The 23338-nt window shown below is 37.3% G+C and overlaps 1 protein-coding gene across 1 annotated transcript; it reads right to left on the bottom strand.

Moving 5' to 3' along the window:
* Positions 1 to 2827: 2827 nt before the first annotated feature.
* On the bottom strand, positions 2828 to 22673 carry LOC139721097 (bifunctional epoxide hydrolase 2-like; the record flags this gene model as incomplete). Its single annotated transcript, XM_071632426.1, has 8 exons — positions 22512 to 22673; positions 8091 to 8175; positions 7426 to 7582; positions 6495 to 6688; positions 4708 to 4830; positions 3638 to 3706; positions 3361 to 3456; positions 2828 to 2906 (listed from the first exon to the last, which is right to left on the bottom strand). Coding segments are annotated over exons 1-8 (910 nt in total), but the record flags the coding sequence as incomplete, so codon positions are not given.
* Positions 22674 to 23338: the final 665 nt, after the last annotated feature.

The raw sequence follows: 23338 nt of genomic DNA, 5'->3' as shown, positions 1-23338 counted from the left end.
AGAAGAAAAGGAAGAAGTAGAAGGAGAGAAAAAGCAGCTGGAAGAGAGGAGAGAGAACGAGATATGGGATGAAGAAGAAAAGGAAGAAGTAGAAGGAGAGAAAGAGCAGCAGGAAGAGAGGAGAGAGAACGAGATATGGGATGAAGAAGAAAAGGAAGAAGTAGAAGGAGAGAAAAAGCAGCAGGAAGAGAGGAGAGAGAATGAGATATGGGATGAAGAAGAAAAGGAAGAAGTAGAAGGAGAGAAAAAGCAGCTGGAAGAGAGGAGAGAGAACGAGATATGGGATGAAGAAGAAAAGGAAGAAGTAGAAGGAGAGAAAAAGCAGCTGGAAGAGAGGAGAGAGAACGAGATATAGGATGAAGAAGAAAAGGAAGGAGTAGAAGGAGAGAAAAAGCAGCTGGAAGAGAGGAGAGAGAACGAGATATAGGATGAAGAAGAAAAGGAAGAAGTAGAAGGAGAGAAAAAGCAGCTGGAAGAGAGGAGAGAGAACGAGATATAGGATGAAGAAGAAAAGGAAGGAGTAGAAGGAGAGAAAAAGCAGCTGGAAGAGAGGAGAGAGAACGAGATATAGGATGAAGAAGAAAAGGAAGAAGTAGAAGGAGAGAAAAAGCAGCTGGAAGAGAGGAGAGAGAACGAGATATAGGATGAAGAAGAAAAGGAAGAAGTAGAAGGAGAGAAAAAGCAGCTGGAAGAGAGGAGAGAGAACGAGATATGGGATGAAGAAGAAAAGGAAGAAGTAGAAGGAGAGAAAGAGCAGCAGGAAGAGAGGAGAGAGAACGAGATATGGGATGAAGAAGAAAAGGAAGAAGTAGAAGGAGAGAAAAAGCAGCAGGAAGAGAGGAGAGAGAACGAGATATGGGATGAAGAAGAAAAGGAAGAAGTAGAAGGAGAGAAAAAGCAGCTGGAAGAGAGGAGAGAGAACGAGATATGGGATGAAGAAGAAAAGGAAGAAGTAGAAGGAGAGAAAAAGCAGCTGGAAGAGAGGAGAGAGAACGAGATATAGGATGAAGAAGAAAAGGAAGGAGTAGAAGGAGAGAAAAAGCAGCTGGAAGAGAGGAGAGAGAACGAGATATGGGATGAAGAAGAAAAGGAAGAAGTAGAAGGAGAGAAAAAGCAGCAGGAAGAGAGGAGAGAGAACGAGATATTGGATGAAGAAGAAAAGGAAGAAGTAGAAGGAGAGAAAAAGCAGCTGGAAGAGAGGAGAGAGAACGAGATATAGGATGAAGAAGAAAAGGAAGGAGTAGAAGGAGAGAAAAAGCAGCTGGAAGAGAGGAGAGAAAACGAGATATAGGATGAAAAAAAAAGGAAGAAGTAGAAGGAGAGAAAAAGCAGCTGGAAGAGAGGAGAGAGAACGAGATATAGGATGAAGAAGAAAAGGAAGAAGTAGAAGGAGAGAAAAAGCAGCAGGAAGAGAGGAGAGAGAACGAGATGTAGGATGAAGAAGAAAAGGAAGAAGTAGAAGGAGAGAAAAAGCAGCTGGAAGAGAGGAGAGAGAACGAGATATGGGATGAAGAAGAAAAGGAAGAAGTAGAAGGAGAGAAAAAGCAGCAGGAAGAGAGGAGAGAGAACGAGATATGGGATGAAGAAGAAAAGGAAGAAGTAGAAGGAGAGAAAAAGCAGCTGGAAGAGAGGAGAGAGAACGAGATATGGGATGAAGAAGAAAAGGAAGAAGTAGAAGGAGAGAAAAAGCAGCAGGAAGAGAGGAGAGAGAACGAGATATGGGATGAAGAAGAAAAGGAAGAAGTAGAAGGAGAGAAAAAGCAGCTGGAAGAGAGGAGAGAGAACGAGATATAGGATGAAGAAGAAGGAGAGAAAAAGCAGCTGGAAGAGAGGAGAGAGAACGAGATATAGGATGAAGAAGAAAAGGAAGAAGTAGAAGGAGAGAAAAAGCAGCTGGAAGAGAGGAGAGAGAACGAGATATAGGATGAAGAAGAAAAGGAAGAAGTAGAAGGAGAGAAAAAGCAGCTGGAAGAGAGGAGAGAGAACGAGATATGGGATGAAGAAGAAAAGGAAGAAGTAGAAGGAGAGAAAAAGCAGCTGGAAGAGAGGAGAGAGAACGAGATATGGGATGAAGAAGAAAAGGAAGAAGTAGAAGGAGAGAAAAAGCAGCTGGAAGAGAGGAGAGAGAACGAGATATAGGATGAAGAAGAAAAGGAAGGAGTAGAAGGAGCGAAAAAGCAGCTGGAAGAGAGGAGAGAGAACGAGATATAGGATGAAGAAGAAAAGGAAGGAGTAGAAGGAGAGAAAAAGCAGCTGGAAGAGAGGAGAGAGAACGAGATATAGGATGAAGAAGAAAAGGAAGAAGTAGAAGGAGAGAAAAAGCAGCTGGAAGAGAGGAGAGAGAACGAGATATGGGATGAAGAAGAAAAGGAAGAAGTAGAAGGAGAGAAAAAGCAGCTGGAAGAGAGGAGAGAGAACGAGATATGGGACGAAGAAGAAAAGGAAGAAGTAGAAGGAGAGAAAAAGCAGCTGGAAGAGAGGAGAGAGAACGAGATATAGGATGAAGAAGAAAAGGAAGAAGTAGAAGGAGAGAAAAAGCAGCTGGAAGAGAGGAGAGAGAACGAGATATGGGATGAAGAAGAAAAGGAAGAAGTAGAAGGAGAGAAAAAGCAGCTGGAAGAGAGGAGAGAGAACGAGATATAGGATGAAGAAGAAAAGGAAGAAGTAGAAGCAGAAGGAGGAAAAAGGAGAGGGAGAAGAGAGGAATAGGAGGGGAAGAGGATGATGGAGGAGAAGTACAAGAAACAAATGAAAAGAGGGAAGAGGAAGAGAAGAAGGAGGAAGGAGGAGAAGAAGGAGGAAGGAGGAGAGGAGGTGATCCTGTCACCTGGTGGGTTGCTGCTCTGCCCGTATCCCTTCATGTCTGGGACAATGACCCGAAAACCTGCTTGAACTATGGCAGGGATCTACAGAGGAGTAGCAGAATTAGAGGCAGAAACAAAATAACTACAGACAAATCAATCCAAATCATAGCAGGAATAGCAACGGTGACACTGCATGATTACAACTGAAAAATATGAATCATATGAGTAAAAACATATGAATCATATGAGTAACTATGAGTGTTTAATCTGGTTAATCATTATAGACATATGACTGATGCTCCATATAAAATTTGAAAGACAATTATCTGTACTCAGGTTAACAAATGAAAATCAATGATGATGATTACCAAAAACAAAGAAGGATATATTATCTGTCATTCTTGAGGGGGCTGCTCTGAGATGGTAACAAAGTTTACTTTTCTGACAACAAATTATGATCATAAACAAATGATTTGTAATTCTTTGAGAAAGCCCATCAAAGGTGTTTGACAATGATAGACATCTATGAATCCAGAGAGTAATCTTCACCACTGACCTGGGTCTTCCACTCGTACCATGATTCTGGGAATCCATGACACAGGATGACAGGGGGACCGGTTCCCATGTCCACATAGTGGAACTTGACACCACTCTGGGAGAAGCAAAGGAAACATTAAAACTTTTAATGATTAGAAAAAGAGTGAGAAGCTGGAATGTCTCCATGTGAACAGATTACATGCAACAAGGAAACAATATTCATGGTACTAAAAGTGAGTCAACCTTTAGTCAGACATTTTGAATGAATCTCAGAGAATGCAAGAAGGTAAACTTACCCTTGTGATTACATAAGAGTGAGGCACCTTGTCTGGATGGACCTTAATGGGCTTTGCTTCCTGAAAAACCTGGGCGGGGCAGAAATGGAGATGGATTAATCAGAGAGATACCTCAATCACATAGCCAGAGGGGGTGCACAACCGGTGCACGCCCCCCTTTATTTTTCGTTAAAAACAAAACAAATAAAAAGAAAAAAAATGAAATGAAACCTGGAAGTGGCACCAGAAATATCAGTTGCACCCCCTCCCCCCCTTTACAGAATTCCTGGATTCGCCCCTCCATAGCCATAATATTTTTAGGTCTTTCTATGTGCATGCAATAATTTTCTGACTAACATTTACTCTGTTTGTGTTAGCTGGTGAAGACGGTTGGCAATAAAATCAGCTATCAATGCCACATGGTTTATTCATTTCACTCCACTTCACAAAATGTGATGTGACATATTATGATGAAAATCCAATTAAGTCATCAGCTCCAGTATACAGACATTCATGACAAAATCACAACAAAATAACACAATTTTCCTCTGATATCAAAATCATGATAAACATTATGCATAAGTATAACCTAAATGAATAAATGGATGTAGCATAGATATACTCTGATGCAGTCAGTTTGACAGATTATGCAATAATGTACATTTAACGAAGCTACCAACAATTCATTCAGCAAATGTGTTGTAGGTTTCTCAGATATAGCTTTAAAAGCTACATATTTTGTAAAGCTGAATTGCTTGCAGTAATTACATAAATTGCAAAACTAGCACACATTTCTTTACATCTAGTTCTTGTTAATGGTGCACAGCTTTCATAAGCATCATGAGAATCTGACATTTTCAGATTTAAGCAACTGTAAAAGTACACAGCAACTGAATGGAGACAAAGGAAAAAGCATCTTTCCATCTTTTTTTGAAGTGTGGGGATACCCACAATTTATTGAAGCTGTTCAGCTGCTAATTGAGAAAAAAAAATTAAAAGGGTGTGTACTGGAGGTTATTTCAACTACAGGAATCAAGACTACAGAAAATACTTTTGTGGCCCTGAGGTTATGATGTCATTTCCCAACTCACATCTACGTTGGTTATTTCCTTCAGCTCCTTGAGGGCAGCATTCTTGTCCTTGACAAGGATGGTGGAGATACCCAGTCCCTTGGCTGTCAACACGTTTGGGTTAGTGCCATCAATTAGAACCACCTGTCAGGAGAGATGCCATTTTTGTGCGTGACCCACAAATCATTTGGCTTGTGATCATTTAACATTGACATGGAAGTCTAGATCTTTATGCTTCCCAGAATGGAACAGGTCTTACAACAAGAGAAGAAATAATGCGAGAAAGCTGTTTATCCTCCCAACAAAACTATGACTATTTTGGATGAAATTTGACACTTGCTATTTCAATACGATTTGGGTCAAGTTGGCAGAAGATGTAGTGATCATTAGTCCGTAACTATGAAGAGGCTTCATCATATCTTTGCCTACATCTCAATGCTGTGGCTTGTTTGATATGAGAGAAATTGGATTTTTCATTCCCCTTTATATTGCCTACAACAAAGGTATTGATGAAATGAAGAAAGGGGAAAGAAAAAAAGTTTTTGAGAACAGAAACACTTTGCATATAATTGCATTCATGAATCTATAAATCGCAAAAATTATCCACATACATCATAAAGTGTTATGCTGCAAGAGTTCCTGACATGCTTAGAGTAATACAATTACTTAGACCAATAAAATGTGTCTAGAGCTTATATTTAGAAATGCTCAAGAATATTTATTTTCTTAATTCTAACGGATAAGTTGTTCCACAAATTTTGGACTGCACATGCAAATGCTCAATATCTTCACAATATTTTTTAGTTTGCAGACAGAAAGGGATTGCCAATAAAGGGGTGTCTGGTGAGCTTTGGGGGTTTTGGGCATGATTCTGGGATTTCAAATTTAGTTCTGTAATGTTAGTTTGAGATCAACATGAAAAAGCTTCATGAACAATACAAAACATTTTGAACGTGTTGAGTTTTTTTTTGTTTTTTTTTGTATAGGGAGCAAGTGCAAGTCTCTTAGAGAGGAGTAGGCCTAATACATGAATATTTGGAGCAACCACTAATAATCTGGCACAGCAGGTGTTTTGCACCAGCTGCAGTCTCCCCATTTGAGACTTTGATTTACATTTCAATTATTGAATCTCGTTGAATCTTGCATTGCATTCAAATTTTACTGTTTGTTTTTCATTGCATACACAGATCTGCCCCAGAGTACAATGTTAATTTGCTGACACTTTATAATCCTTCCAGATGTTTAAGATCATCTGATTGTAGATTGTTTGTTGTTCCAAAAATGAAGAAATCATGGGGGGGGGGGGGGGGGATCGGTCATTTGTGCACATGCTGGACATTTCTTGTGGAATCATCTGCCTCAAGCTATCCATTACATTTAAAATATTGACGGCTTTAAAGTTGCCCTCAAGACTCATTTGTTTATTACCTGCTTTCCAGTAGAACTGTACATTACGTGATTTCTTCTTTTTAATTATAATTGTTTCATTTACTTCCATGTACATGTGTGTGTAATGAGAAACTGTATTCCATAATTCACTTGTCCTACTGCACCTTGAGCACATTAGTCATGTGAAATTGGCACATAATAAGTGCCCTGTATTATACTTATGTTCCACACCTGAGGTGAACAGAGAACAAAACTTGCTAATGAACATCTTATCTAGGATGCAATTTCGTGCAAAATGACTTCATCAATAGTGTATGACGACATCTTTGTAAAGTTCTGGTGAATGACTGCTGCACTGTATCAAAGCCATTCCTACTTCAGTACATCTTTGAAGGTTTCAATGACTATATCAAGCTTACTGCTTCTTCCATGACCCGAAGCTTGTTCAATGTTTCTTTGAAGATGCTTTCGTCCGGCTTGCGCTGACCGAAGCGGCAGGACTCGATGAAGTGGTCAAAATGAAAACTTGACAGTGCTGTCAGGATACCAGCTGACACAGCGTTTTGTTCTCTGTCGTCGATGTAGTCGTTGGTCAGTGCTGCTGTTTTGAAACCTACATTGGTAATGAGGATTCCCAACATCAAACAATTCATTAAAGTAATTCAAAAGACTGTTGGTAATGAGTTTCAAATTTTACAAAAAATTGATCATCATGAAATATTTATGTAGATTCATTCATTATGATTTGTCATTTTTTTGTAGCCTCAATCCACCCAGCAGTAAAGTTGCATAACAAGATTCATTTTAACATTAAAAGTTGTCATTCTATTCATAATGATGTATCATTCAAAAATTTGTACACACACATTTACTTCCTTGATAAATTTGTATTAGCAAAATAATACTACAGCATCATGTCTATCACAAAATCAAGATCTCTCATTACTATCTCTTCCTACATGGGTTCCTTGACTAAATATTGCTACAGAGCAAGTTATTCATCATCTCATTTGGCATGACTTCCAATGTGACTGTAAATGGACTGAATTAGAGTCAAATGAATCTACCTCAAAGTGTTCATAGATTTTCATGTACTCACACAGAGATTTCTCATGATACAATCCCTTTCTATTCACAGAACAATTCTTGGTGCATATTGGTGTATACTATGCTCACCAGGCTAGAGATAACCATCAGTATAAAGTGAGAATGCAAAAGTGTTGATGAGGACCAGCTCTATTTGATACATGCATATCTTCTTGTAACAAAACATCCAAGCAGTATCTTCTTGATCTCTTTGTTTCATGAAATTTTTCTATGCTGATGTTGACTACGAGGTGAGATTTTTACCATGTTGCCTCAGCACTGCTATGGCATTGATGATTTCTGGGACCAGCTTGAAATCCATGAAGGCGTCAAACATGGTCCTGGTGTTGAAGTCTGGTGGTAGGGTCACGCCCTCTTTCTTAGCTGCCTCCCTACACTCCTTCTCAAAGTGCTCCGTAAACTGCATGAGGAAACGAGCAAATCAATTCAATGCTACCCCTAAAATTGTCACATATTTGCAAGCACATTATATGAAAAAGGACTGGTTAACAATTTCATGTCAGGTTCAATTCTTCGTCATGAACCATTTTGTTTGAATGAGAAATAAGTCGCATCCCTTATCAAGTCGCAATGTTTACAATATTCCACTTTAAAATGATACTCCATACTTTGCATAGCGTTATCGAGGCAATGTTATTAATCATTCTGTGAACATCAGTGTTGGCTCCTTGATTTCCTGAAATGGTGCACACAATAGACAATCACAACAAACACCAACTTCATCAACCAATACAGATATCAGAATCAGGGTCTGTCGATTTAAAGACAGTCACTGCTAATTGTTGATTTGTTGAGTTGCACAATTTTTAATTTTACATGAAGGGAGTGTGCATTGTGGATCCTTATTACATTTATAAAAACAAGAAAGTTTTCTCGACACCATCTAGAATATCATGAGTGAAACAAACCTGTCTGGTGGTCAGCTCACCCCGCTCCATCTTACAGAAACTATTGTCCGGCATTCCCCCGACGAATACCTTCTCCAGGAATGATCTGGATTGAAGAAGCAATGCACACTGCTCTCAGCTGTTACATTTGAGATATTGTCTAGTCTTTTCTCAATGTGTATGGATCATTCTTTCAGTTGAAATAGAAAATTTGACCAGAAGAAGGAGAAGAAAGAAGAAATAAAAGAAGAGCAAAAGGGAAAGAGAGTAGATAGTTATGTGGAGGAGGTGGTTGGGGTGAAGCAGGACGGCAGAATGAAACTTTTGGGATTAGACAGTGAGTAATAGCCAAAGGAAGAAAAGAAAAGAAAACAGTAAACATTACAGTTGATGATGTGGATGTGGGAATGGATAGGTATGAGACAGAGATACGAGTCAAAGGGAGGATGAGGAGGGGGAATGGGAGTAGGAATTAGGAGGTGGAAGGATAGATGAGGGAGGTAGAAGGCCGCTAGGAGAAGACACAAGACTAGACGGCAAAGAGAATAGAAAAGAAGTAATATATGGGCTGGAAGGAGGGTAGAGTACAGTTAACAGAGAGGAGGTAAAAGAAGGCAAGAGAGGGGACTAAGAGAAAGAGGAACTAGGGAGAATGGACATTGGAGAAGGCTGAAAACTGGAAAATAAGGGCAAAAACAGGAATCACAGTGTATCACATCTGAGCTTCATTACTGGATAACTGATGTAATTATGTACGATTTTCATTTCACAAGTTTGTTACATTCATGGCATGAATTGAATCTGTTCATTGATCAGATTACATAGTGGCCATCATTTATCAAAATTAGTAGAGCATCATGGGAATTTTCCAGAAGTGAAGATAGAAGGATATCAAAAGGATTATGTTCAGTATTAACTCTGACATTCTTGCAATCATGTTTGACATGAGACTGAATAAGACTACCATGACTTTGTAGCAAGACCTCAGTCAGCAATGACCTTCAGTGTTTGCTCTTCAGCTGTCCCCTGATCAACAGAAAAAATAAAGACACAATTCAAACTCTATTTTTTTTTGCCTCCTACCAATTTTGCTGAGTCACACTAAAGCCAGTCTGCCAATCATGATGAGTCACACTCCATCACCTGATCATAATCACAATATATGGTAATCAATTCTATACAAATTTCCCTCTTGGGTTAATGTTCAACTGGAATACAAATGTTTGGAGTATTTGTTCAATTCCATACTAGTATACTCAGCATTCACAGCATAAGAGCTTAGTTTGTGAAGTCCACAAGAGTACCATGTACAAGAGAAACAGACAGTGCATTCATAGATTTGGACTGGTCCTATCCTACATCATATGGGGATTTAAATTACAGAAAACAATTACCATATATTGCAAAATTTGTAGACCAGTTAAGAGTAAAGGAAGATCAAATGTTTGGAATCCAGATTTCAATGCTTTGTTTTTTTCAAGGCATCCTCTCCCTCAGGTTAAATTCACAGCCTGAAAGTCAAGATCAAAGTTTGCTTTACCTCTGATACCACACAGGGTTTGTTTACACAATGCTCTGCTCATATCACAGATTTCTTTCTGCAGTACATTTCATATTCATTTGGATTATTTGATAATTGTCTGAGCACACTTTTGTAAACAAACTCTACATCACAAATATTTACCAAGATGCCTCCCTTCTCCACATGATACGAGACTTAAAGGAGACCTCTGGATGATTTTCAGATTTTTATATTTGAACAACTATAAATTTGTTATACTAAGGACAGAGTTTCAGAATTTGTGCTAATTGGGATGAAGAATAAGAATATTTTCAAAATTTAGAACAAATTGCAATGAACAAGGATGATGACATAAGGAAAAAAAAATAGGGAAAAAGATTTCGTGAGATTTTCTACCCAATACATGAAATAATATGTCACCTCTAATTCTACAGTTGCATACAAACATATTGTATTTCTCCATCCTGTAAAAGTACCGAATGTGAAGCATTATAACTGCGTGAAGGAGCACCCCAGGGTTTTATAGTCTATGACATGAATCTGAAAAATGTCACCACACAATGTGCATGCACTATAAATATTAAAATGAATGGCAGTGAATGCAGTGCTGACAAAAACCACAATGATAATTTTCACATCATATAAGGTAAGAAATTTAGAATACTTGAAAAGTAATTTGAGATATGCTTCAGTTTTGGTGGCAGATACCAATCAGCCCAAGGCAATCAACATTTATACATTACTAGAAACAACATAAATCTTTTTACTCAAAAGAATTGTTCATAACATATGGGTCAAGCTATATCCACAAAGATTATCAATTGTACTTGTTACCAGCATCATTCAATAATCATTTTAACCCTTTCTATGCCAAAAATCTAGAACTGTGTTTATAATGCTGTGGGGTTTGATATGCCAATCAACACTCAGAGCACATGGAGGGTTAAAATGGCAGCAGTCCACTCACAGTGTGCCACCTACCAGATTTACAACTAGAGCAAACATTTCTGAAGGTTTCGAACTTTTAATTAAGGCAACAGTTTCAGTTGAGTTAATACCCTTGTTTAATATTTTTATCATAATTAACCCTTTCATCACATGGTTAAATTCTTCTTTTGTAGACTCAAATAGCAGAAAAAAAGTTTTTGTCAACAATGCTTTCTTTACTCTGCAAACTGCAATTATAGTTACACTGTCGACTTTATATTTTCTAGCATATATCCAAATGCCAAAGGTTCTGACAAAAAGGGGGCAGGAGACATGTAGTCACTGCTATACACTGTGTTGTAAAAAATCATCAGAATTTGGTCCATTTTTTTTTTAATTGTAAAAAGTGCTCTGTCTTTCAAGAACAAGTTGATGTTGGATCCTGCCATAGATTCCTTTATCTAAAATCTTTTGAACAGTTGCTATAATCTTATGGTGAATGCCATGGACTGAAAATTTGCATGCAAACTGATGTTAGTATTCAAAAGGTATCATCGACCAGTGGCAGATCTGCAGGGGGGTTTAGGGGGTTTAAACCCTCCTCTTGGGCTGCCAAGTTAAAAAAAAAGAAAGAACACACAAACAAAAAATAACTAATCAATTATTTTAAGACCAAAATGAACAATAAAGGCACTTTTTTGTGTAAAATGTTTTCTTGTGTAAAATGCAAAATTTTCGCCCTGTTAGGGGCAAAATTATAATACACTAACAATGTACATTATTATATCCTTATACTGATATTTACTTATGGGCAAATTTAGTGTATAGATGGTAGCCTCGTGTCCTCGAGTGTGCCCCGTGGAACATACCTTTAGTAAACCCTACATTTTTCCTTTTCTTCTAGGCTTTCTTGTAATACAAGAATAATTTTTACAGCTCGAACAACGCGATTTTGTTTTAGCTTTTAATGAATTCATTTCAAATGAATGGCAAAGTGAGAGTGGCTCTCTCGCTCTGTCCATGCTGAAAGTAAAATTAATAGTTTGCAGAAGTTATGATCATAGTCCTTCTAGAAATGTGCTTTTAAATGCTCTATAAATGCAACTTCTGTACTCTTTCTACAAAAAGTCCCTACCGTGGGAGGGGGTATCCCCCTCCCTCGCCAAGGGTCTCACACAGTCACATGAATGTGCCCCCGTCAAGATTTTGCCCCCCCCCCCCAAAAAAAAAAAAAAAAAAAATCATTTGGGAAAAAAAAAAGAGAGAGAAAATAGAGCATGCAAGTATACTTAAAATCGCAAGCTGGCACCCCTAAAACTGAAAAAATCTCACTACCGTTGGGGAGGGGGGATACACCCTCCCCCCCCCCCCCCCCCTCGCTCGCTTGGGCTCAGTCGCTACGCTCCCTTGCAATACCCAGCTCAGCCCCTTAAACCCCCTCCTCAGAAAAAAGCTAGATCCACCCCTGTGGACTGGTCATTTGTCATGCTCTGTGCATTAAGCGCATTTCAGGGTGTTCCTAACATGATAAACCATTTGAAGTCTTGTTGCAGCTTCCCTGGTATCCTAAAGAATTACTAAGGGCATACTGAAACTAAGATCAATGTTTTCACCAAAAGTTAATCTTACTAGAATACTTCTTTCCTGTGCATGGTGCTGTGCGCAATCTCATAAGTTTCACTATAAAAAGAGCCACACTCCATGTAATTTACGTACGTATGAATGAGAATTTGCTTTATAATCATTTTTTTTAAATGTTCATTTTCCAGTACATCATAGAAACAGAAGAAGGGTTTAAGTGTGGTACATTTTGTACCACACAAGTTGCTTAAATTGATTTTTTTATTGTTACTGAAATTGCTAAGTAGGTTCACCTGCCTTCGTGACCAAAGGTATTAAAATCAAAGTTACAAATTTGTATGTCATCTTTAAATATACAAATTGGACTTTTAAAGAGTAGTTGTAAACCCTAAAAGTTCAGTCACAAGTATTAAACAAGCTTTCAATGATGATAGAGGGAATTATGTCTCAAAACATAAAGTATATTTTACTGAAAGAGCAGTGTTCCTGACTATATCGTGTACAAACGAATATGACATGTCACAGGGTTACAGTGCATACTTTTTGTTAATCTGTTATGATTTCAATGTTTTGTTTTTATCTGGAAGTGTTGTACCGTGATGCCAAACATTCATCATGAATCATCATTTCATTCTACCTAAAGGAGAAACACTATATAAGTTGTAAGTAAGACAACACGATTCTCCATAGGTTTTCTACACACATTTCAGAGGTCACGGTAATACAGTCACGGTGTTTCGGTGCACTTATTTATAATCTATGTCATATAGTTTTCCTGTCAATTGATTCTTTAATCAAATTTTACTTTGTTATTATCATTGAGTCTCTAGTGCATGCAATGAACAGATCCACTTTTCAAAACATTAACTTCACAGAGTTTGGTCAGTAAACAAAGTGCACAAAAACCCATGTCCATTTTGCATCACAGTGTTACAGTGGTAATTGATTATGCATAACTCATTTACCAAAGCAATTTTCTTTCTTTCTTTTCTTTTCAAAGTTGCTTATGATGATATGCATAGATACACAATAAAACATTGTTCTCAAGTGTTAAATTTTGTTTGTTATTTACATTTGATGAGTGAAATTACACTCAAAAGTGTCACTGTGTTATCGTGGAATTGCCCTGCTTCATTTCAGTATTACTATCAGTTTCTCATTACTTACAATTGAGACATGCCTTCCTTCCCTTCTCACCTGGATGCCTGTAGGCCAGTTGGCCTGTCAGTTGACAGCCTCCGTAATTACCATAATAATAGTAAATAAATTTGTCTATAGATCTGAAGTTAAATGTTAGGCAGATTGCAACATTCCAATGGATGTAAAATGTAATGTAAGTTTCATCACTTTCACTTTCACGTTGATGTGCATGTTTTTTTTTTTATAATGCTGCATAGATAAGATTCATATAGCACAGTGACTTCTTGTATGTAGTAAAATATGCATGTTTGTGGTTTCATTGTGCCATGCTTACAATGTGGAACATACTCAAGTTCGAAAATATGATTAACTAGGTCTTCGATATCATGCTTGATTTCGAGGTAACGTAAGTTTCATTTTTGTCGTGTGATTTTTTTCAAGTCGTGCCATTGTTTAATTACTATTATTGAATTGTGACATAAATACATAGAAATGAGCTGATAGATATAAAGCACAATTCTTGGTCTTCTTAAGATTGTACAGGCAATTATAAAGTATTTAAAGGACAAGTTCACCTTCATACACATAAGGATTGAGAGAATGTAGCAATATTAGTAGAACACATCATTGAAAGTTTGAGGAAAATCAGACAATCCGTTCAAAAGTTATGATTTTTTGAAGTTTTTGTGCAGTACCCGCTGGATGAGAAGACTACTGCAGTGTATGAATAACTTAGATGTTACATGCGTACAACAATATAAGGAAAATATAAAGAGAATTTCACAAAATTCCATCTTTTGAAAAAAGTACACATTCCCCTGACTCGTTACCGATACATGTTATGGGTAATATTATTCCCCCTGCCCTTAGAAAGAGGCAAGTCAATTGCTCTTTTATTATGCGAAAAAAGTGAAAATATGTTGAATTTTCTTTTATATTTTCTTTATACTGTTGTACGCATATGACTCACAAGCTGTAGTAGTCTCCTCATCCAGCGGTTCCAACACAAAAATTTAAAAAATTCATAACTTTTGCATCGATTGTCCAATTTTCCTCAAACTTTCACTGATGTGTTCTACTAATATTGTTGCATTTTCTCAATCCTTATGTTTATGAAGGTGAACTTGTCCTTTAACTTTCTGCCACATTCACCTATATCATTGGTAAAATGCAAGTTTCATTATTTTCAGAATATTTTGTCTTTGTATGTGCAATCAAAGACCTGCCAATTTGCATCAAATACGGGTCAATGTGACCTGTTACTCCTTTTTACCATATATCATAACCACGAACCTACTCATGGACATTCATCGCTAGTTAATTAATTCGTGCACCTGTTTCTATCAAAAGCGTTACAAAAACATTTTGAACATGCTTTCCTGCTTTGATCTAGTCTTGTCCACCGACAGCCAACTTGGATAAAAACAAGACGGCACTTTGAGAAATCTAAAAACTACATACGCAGAAGATAATAACTCACTTAAATCTAGGAAAATGCATGTGCAGCTGTAGTGTATATTACCAAGTCATCGCTAAAGCAATTTAATTTGCGAAATTCAAGTACTTCACAAGAAAAAGCAATTAATTAGGCAGGTTGACTGTGCTTTGTAATCTACTTTTTCTCATTTGTCGCACACTGTTTTAGAGTAAACATGGACAGTAACAGTAGACGACGCATTTGTGTTACCATTCAGGGATGTTACACTAGTGGCCGCAAGTGTCCGCTTCAGTAATTATCAATTTTGTGACACAAAATTTGTCCTTGTTTGAGGTTTGCTGCTCCCCATAATTGGTGTTTATTCAAAAGCAGTTGAGTCTGAAAAGGCATCTCAGCCAAAAAGGACCAAAATGAGGGAAACGGTTCTTTTGTCAGTGATGATGCACGATTTTACATAATCGTCATTGTCCAAACGTCTGAATGTACTCTTTAAGATGCACATAATCAGGTAGCAGTGGTGAGCATTGGATCAAAGAAAGACCTCCATTCATAGTCAATATGTGTAGTAGGTCCATGATATAACTGACAGTGGCATATCCAAATGTCGGGGGGGGGGGGGGCAGCGATTTTTTTCCATTTCCATTTTTTTTTTGCCGTTTGCCTTCCCGTTTTTGGGCGGTCCGGGGTGCACAACATGTATAACATCAAACATAAAAGGCATATTTAGATATGATTATAAAAATAAAGTATTTCTCAATAAGAAAAAAAATAAGTGTTACATCAATTTGCAAACCCTTTGCCATAAATTGATATCTTTACTAGACGACAGATTTTTGCTCATTTTTTATTTCTAAACGGATTTCCAATAATGATGCTAAATATCTTCTGATGACATTTTCTATCACTCTACTGTTTGTGATGTGAACGACTGTGACCTTATAAATAGACAATACTGCATCATTAATTATCAGTTTGAAAATCGAGTTTGGAATGACTGAAACATCCAAAAACAAAGTAAAACAAAGCAATCGTAATAAAAGGTGGGTCCAACACGTATTAGAATCACTCTGTTTTGGATATCTCAGCCATTTCAAAACCAATTTTTATCAAATAAACGTTGAATTCCTCATGGAATTATGCTCTTCCACATTTCATGAGAGGTTTCTCATCATCTCATCAAAAATGTTAGAATCCTGAAATTAGTTCTCAACCAAAACTATACGATCCCTTTAAATTGTATTAATGAACTATCTGCAATATATTTGAATTTAAACAGTTTGAGATGTACAGTATCTGAATCACGCGAAATCATACTGTTAGACATCAGTACGACTCTAATTGATTTATGATGTTTGAAGTAAGAACATGAAACATGCGTGATTCGACAAAAGAATGTTGACTTTACACTTTTACAGTGTAAATTGTTCTATATTAAAAAACTTTACACGCAGGTAAAGCCATAAGCCTGTTGTTATAGATACACCCAAAAGAAAATATATATTATTCATGTTAAGTATTTGTTGCTGAAGTTGTTCTACCAATTCTTTAGAATTAGAAACTTACGTTGCCACTATTCTCTAGTGGTTTTTCATGTTTTGTAAAATGTTTGAACTACACTAACTTTAAGTTAGCCTAGATCGTCACTGAATTAGCTAGATAAAATATTTCCCTACCATTTAACATGTGGCCATTGATTTGGATTTTTAAATGTGACTAGAATTCGGAAACAGTTTGTTTTCCTGAAAAAAAAAAAATTGTATTTCGGTTATGAGTAATTTGCTCTGTGTTTAAAAATGATATAGTCATACACTTATAATTCAGGTTATGAAATATGACTGTCGTAATAGAAACACATCACTAAAAATATAGTTGTTAAGCATTTTGCTGTTGAAGTTGTTTTTACCACACCTTGGGAATTGGAAACTTACATTATACCACTATTCTGCAGTGGTTTTCATGCATTACGTAATGTAAAGTTCATCAACATTTTCTGTCAAATAATTTGTAATTAGGAAGATAATACTTTGTCATTTTAATCAAAATATTACCATTGCCTACAGAATAATGTAAACTTACATTTTACCATTGAAACAAAATTGTTTGTGGCATTATCTTAAGAGATAAACCTTGCATTGTATTTCACAGTTTCACGGATTAGCGTGACATTTATACAATGATGCACAGGTGACTTAAGGGGTACTTTAATAAGTAGTTAACAATTCATATGCAAAAATTGTAAGACTTTGTAAGACTGACTCTTTATATGTAGGTAAATCTAAAGCCAACGAGGTAACGTAAGCTTCACACTGAATTATGGTACACTCTCTTCAAACCTTTGAATTGGCAGTATGCATGGTAGATAAATGACCCTACTTCAGAAGTATCTTCAAAAAGTTGTCCAGTTTGTTTGGACTTAAAAATACAGGTCTTTTACAGAACTTCATTTGTCATTTTTTCTCCATTTTTAATTGTCTCGATTTACTGGGATGGGGCCTGAAGTCAGAATCTATTGTGAGCTACATATGCTGCTGATTCCAGGCCCGTAGCCAGGATTTTTCAAGGGGGGTGCGGTCACTAAAAAAATGACCTTCGGTACCAATACCAATGATGACACACACACACACACACACACACACACACACACAATTATATATATATATATATATATATATATATATATATATATTCTTTGGACGACCGAACTTCAAAAGTTGTATAAGAATTTGCGCGCGAAGCGCGCAGCAAATTGTGAATTTTGACTGTTTTAATGACGTTTTAAAGTCTCGAGGAAATTTGTATTTTTGTCTGTTGCATGCAATCGCGTTACGGTATTTCATCTAGGAAATAGTAAAAACTCATTTTGCCAGGAAGTTGCAAAGTTTAATTGTGTTCGAGACTCTGCGCGCGTAGCGCGCCGCAAAATTGAGAATAGTGATTTTCCTGGTGTTGTTTTAACTTTTATTTTTTCTATTGTATACCCGCGTTAGCAGGCCTGAAGCCAGGATTTTTAAAGGAAGGGGGGATTGCGTTAATTAACAAAACGGTCCTTTGATACTGTCCCGGGAGGGGTAGCGACAATTAAAAGGTGGACACCATGCTCATACATGGACTTTCAAAATGGCCCCTAAACGAGTAATGATCATATGATTTTTTTGGGCCTTAAAAACAAGTATTCCTTAAAAGTTTCCTGCACCCTAAAGAAGTACTTCATCATGATTGAACAATATACCATTTCCCCAAATTTCGGCCTTTTTGATACCCTTTGATTATACGCTCGTACATCACACTTTCCATCTAATCCGTGAGAAAAAACGACCCCTATTACGCGTTTTCTTTAGCGAGTATGGTCACGGTGTCCACCTTTCAGTTGGAGTTTTCCATCCCATTGGATGCTGTTTGGAAGATGAAACATTCACTTTACTATACAGTATATCAGCCGTTGGTATGCGAGTTTGTCAAAAACGAAAATAAATAAGAAAATTTTTTAAACAAAATGAATTGTAAATGTGAACCATTTATATTTTGCCTCCTTGTGGTAGGATATTTCCAGCATTTCCGAACTTTCAAATAATCATTTTAGATTTAATAATATTAAAGGTAGTAGATCCGATTCGCAAACATCTCCAATATCAGTCAAATGTCATATTAACCATCATGCTAAGAAGGTTTTCTTTGTGAAATTTGGAGGTCAGTGAAATTCAAAAATTAAACATCCGTTAGCCATTGGAAGAAGTTGAGTGCAAATTCAGACCTCAGGCTTAGTGCTCAGATGTTATCCTATTTGATTTGATCTGTCTTACTGTGCACACTAAGATACATACTGGAATGGTTATTTCTTATTTATTAAAATAATTATAGTAGCATATTTGGTTACTAGCTGTCTCTAAGCATTTTCGAATTTGGGCTGCAAAGAGATCCACTACCTTTAAGTTAGAAGAGAGATAAGTAAATAATGATAAAATAAACAAACAAAAAAGAATGAGTTTCTTTTGTAATACTATCTGACAAACTTTTTACTTTACCATTTTACTTCATAGCTCAGCACTTTCCATTCTCTCTCATACCCTCTTACCCATTACATTTAAATGAAATACAACTAAAATGAGTTTGCGTGCCTGCATAATACTCTTTGGAAATTATAAGTGAGAATGTTCTTAGGTTTTGGCTCACTTTAAAATGAGAACCAATAGAACTGTCACAACATGAGAAAATGTATAAGTAATAATCAACAGTACATTTCCGAATTTGGCCTGCAAAGAAATCCGCTACCTGTAAGTTAGAAAAGAGATTAGTAAATAATGATAAAATAAACAACAAAAAAGAATGAGTTTCTACCGCCGTATCCAGAACAGAGCCTGAAACGGTGCAGGCTCAAGAAATCGTTTGTACTAATACGTCTTGAAGTACTGTGTGATACTGTTGACTCAGACTTCTACAAAGCTGTAAGTAAGAATTTTAACCCAATCCGGCTCATTACCTGTGTTTTTTATGAAAAAGATGAATAAAGAATGTAAATTAAATAACGACGCGTCACAATGCAGTCTAACGCTCTCACAATGTTATCATACATAGGGTTTTTCCCTGACTGTTTTTACTCCGGAGCTCTTGCAATATTCAGGCTTTTGTAATACTATCTGACAAACTTTTTACTTTACCATTTTACTTCATAGCTCAGCATTCTCTCTCATACCCTCTTACCCATTACATTTAAATGAAATACAACTAAATTGAGTTTGCGTGCCTGCATAATACTCTTTGGAAATTATAAGTAAGAATGTTCTTAGGTTTTGGCTCACTTCAAAATGAGAACCAATCGAACTGTCACAACATGAGAAAATGTATAACTAATAGAGAACTGGAGTAAGACAGGCCTTTCATTTTGTTTTGTCTCTCCTGATCGTTCGTAAGAAATGCTAATTCATGACCACCTTTTCACAATTTGATTGGAGCATGCATTCATAATGGAAAATAGTTGACATAATAATCTATCCCCAGGCATTATCATGCCAACATGTACTTATATGTACATGTACTATATCTTTGTGAGACGTAGATATAAAATGTTTCAGGTTTTCGATTATAGTAATTTCGAGGAAATTTCTTTAATTTTTATCATATGTGACCGTGCACCTCAAAACGAACATAAAGTCGCACACACTGATTTTGCGTGAGGACTGAAAATAAGTGAAGTGGGTCAACCTAACCGAACTTGACTTTTTCATATTTTTTGAAAGAGAGGGTCTTCCTTTACATTATGCTAAAATTTGGTATCATAAAATGGGCAGGAATTACTGTGTTTTTTAGCAGTTTATCTCGAACATTTTTTGGTAGAATAGTGTGGTTAGGTGTGTCTTTAGAATCCCTTTTTCATTTCTGAAAAACCTTGTCCACACTCTTCACTTTCAACTGATAACTTTTGAAAAGATAGTGTTACCGCTTTGAAAGTTGGCATTGATTATGGACAGAATGTGTTAATGAGGCATGCTTAATTTCAGTTTAATCTGATAATCCCTTCATTGTTGTTACTCTGGTGGTTTACTTCCTGTTTTTTTGTCTCATTCATCGCACAGCCAGCACGGTTTGGTAAAGATTAAGCGCTTGAATAGACACTGTACTTTAATAAGAGCCTCTTTTCTCAGTTCACACTTTTCCTGAGTTTGTGCTTTCTTTCCAATATTTAGATAGGTTAGGAGAGTCCATTTGATTTGAGTTATACATCATTTTAAAGCTTAAAGTGTGCTCTTTCAGAATATGGTCTTAACTAAAAATTCATGTCTGGCGACTTTTTGTTTGTTTTGAGGTGCAGGGTCACATTATATGTAAACTTGAGGCTATTAGATTTTCATCCACTTACCTCTGTTCCTGTGAAAAAATGCAAGTGTCAACCTCAATGTCATCCACGAATCGCACGTACTCGGGCGGCCAGTGGAAAAAAAAAAACACCGGTCACACGCGCCAAGGGCCATGGCATGCAGTGCCAATATAATATAGGTTTTCCCGATCAATTTCATACTTTTGTCATTCAAGTTCCTATTCCGAGCATTCGATTTCACGTATTCCACGCTGGCAGCACTTGAATCAGCAATCAAATTCAAAATCCGGTCATTCGAATTCACTATCCGAGCATTCAAATTCACTGTCGGAGAATTCAAATTCACTATCGGGACATTCAAATTCGCTATCGGAACATTCAAATTCACTATCGGAGCATTCAAATTTAAGAGAGGAGCACGCATTTCATCAATGAGCATTCAAATTCATGTCAAGCTGGCGACGGAATCTCGTCGGTCATTCAAATTCGTGAATAGGCAACCATGTTCCAAATAACTGCATTCAATTTAAAAGAAGTTCTGAATCTTAGTTAGTTTGGGGCCGTGTATGCACGTGTTTCTCATTTGGCTTTGAATGTATTGGGAGTTATGATGATAAATTATTTTGCAGTTGTAGAGGTCCACCTGTTCATTGACAATTTTGAACTCGCGCTTAGCAAAAAGGAACATACAGGCACATGTCCCTCGGAGTGGACATAAAATGGAGGTCCCATGTGTGAGAGAGTCACAACTCATGCACGTAAAAGATCCCTCTTCATTTATTCATCGCAAAGAGCAGAACATCCAACTGGACCCCATATGGAAGACCAGCCATTGCAGCTGAATATGGGTTATCCAGCCATCTTCTTTGATGGAAAATGAAACAAACAAACAAACATTAGGCACTGTATATGCCTACAGACGAGCATAATACGGATGGTTGACACTTTCGAGGAAAAAAACAAACAATTTCGACTATATTGAAACTGATACATGAAGATTTTATACGTCTTGTTTGTTGTGTATTGCCGTCTTATTGATTTACTTTTGCGGGACTATGTGAGATCATTGTGTGTCAGTTTGTCTTCAAATTGATGAATACGGTCATTATGTGGTTGGTGTTGGGGCGTTGTTAGCATGCAGTATCATCAAGAAATATGATTAAATTGTCGTTGTGTTATTTGGATGCACTGCTGATTGGACATTACAATTTCGAAATTTATTGTGATGAAAAAAAAAACATGAACAGAGAACAATGTAGAACCTGTAAACAATCATAATTACACTATATGCAAGCCTTCATTGGTTGTGTTGGCCCTTTTTCCTTTCTTAAAAGTCTACTCCATTTTCCTCGTTAAATTGATTGCACGAAGTAGCAACTTCATCGCCTAAAAATGAATTTGAACGCTCCAAACAAGCTCAATGGGACTATCACATGACTATCGCATGAATTTGAATGCACGAGTAGGAAAGTCGGTGCTCGCATTTTGAAATTGAATGCCCAATCGTGAATTTGATATCACGAAAACGAAATAGAACGCCCATTTAATGAAATTGATCGCTCGGATTCTGAATTTGAATGCCCGAATATTTTCGTGTGCGTGCGCTGTGTGAATTTGAATGCACATTAATGAATTTGAGTGACAAAAGTATGAAATTGACCGGGAAAACCTATAATAGCTCGCACAAATTGATACATAACATTTGTGTTTGTGTGCATGGGGACGATCCGATGGTTCATACAACAAAAGGGTTTCGTACAATTATTTTTAACATTGTTAAACGTACTCTTCCACATTTACGTAGCATATAATGTGTCTTTATATTTATTTGGATTGTTATCTTGAGAATTGCTAAAAACCGTTATTATGAAAAAGTGGACCTTTCAGAATTTGGGGGGGTGCGTACGCACCCGACGCACCCCCCCTGGCTACGGGCCTGGATTCTGACTGTGTACATGCAGATGAATCCACAACCAACCTCTAAATCCATGCCTTTGGTCATATTGTGGTGATATCACTTACCCGGGAAGCCCAATCGATTCTCCGTACTGTCTGAGAGCATCCTGAACTGGCTTGAATACGACACTTCCCAAGCCAAATATGACTGCTTTCTTCGGATTCTGGGCCATTGCTGTTGATGAACTCTCGATCCTGAAAAGAAATACAGATTCGTCAAACCGTGGTTCTGAGTTTACTATGACGCCCGATTGACGGATTAGAGTACTACGTGTAAGTAGCTTACTGCCAGCGCGCAGGTGCAGGCTCGCAAAGCATCCAGGGTTTTCATGCTCTTCCCGGGGTTTACCCCACAGTTCAGCTACCCCACCTATTACTGTATGTTTACGCCGCGGCGTTTACATTACTGGTTCACAGTGCTCAAATATGCGAAGAGGGATGTCTTGGGCATTGTTACACAAGTAGCCCAGCTATGAAGACTTTACCTTGACTTTCCATAGATTCTTGCACAAGTATTTCAGTATAAGTCTTCCTCGTGTTAAAAGCTCGCTAATCTACTCCGCCATTAGTGTCCCATCTTCATGACCGCCGAATATGTTCCCCCTCCTCAACGTCAAATCGGTGGCGGGGGGGGGGGGGGGGGGGGGGGGAGGAGGAGGAGGGGGGAGGGGCGTGGAAGAAGGCTCTCTTCCCACCTTCCTGCTCCAAGGATCTTCCCCTGAAATTAGCTTTGAGCGTAAACCCTTCCCTCCAACTGAATTGTAATGTCTCTGTATGGTTTATATCATTTCCATTGCATCTATCAAAACAAATTCAGTCAGTTTTGAAATATATAACTAGATCATGCAAGCACTATAATAGCGTAAAACATTGTGGGTAATATTTATAGTGTG

This window comes from Diadema antillarum, unplaced genomic scaffold (genome assembly GCF_040938485.1).
Source record: "Diadema antillarum isolate AM-2024a unplaced genomic scaffold, OU_Dant_1.0 scf00000138, whole genome shotgun sequence".
In the NCBI taxonomy this organism is placed as follows: Eukaryota; Metazoa; Echinodermata; class Echinoidea; order Diadematoida; family Diadematidae; genus Diadema; species Diadema antillarum.
The sequence above is the reverse complement of the archived record's forward strand: the minus strand, read 5'-3'. Positions and strand labels throughout refer to the sequence as shown.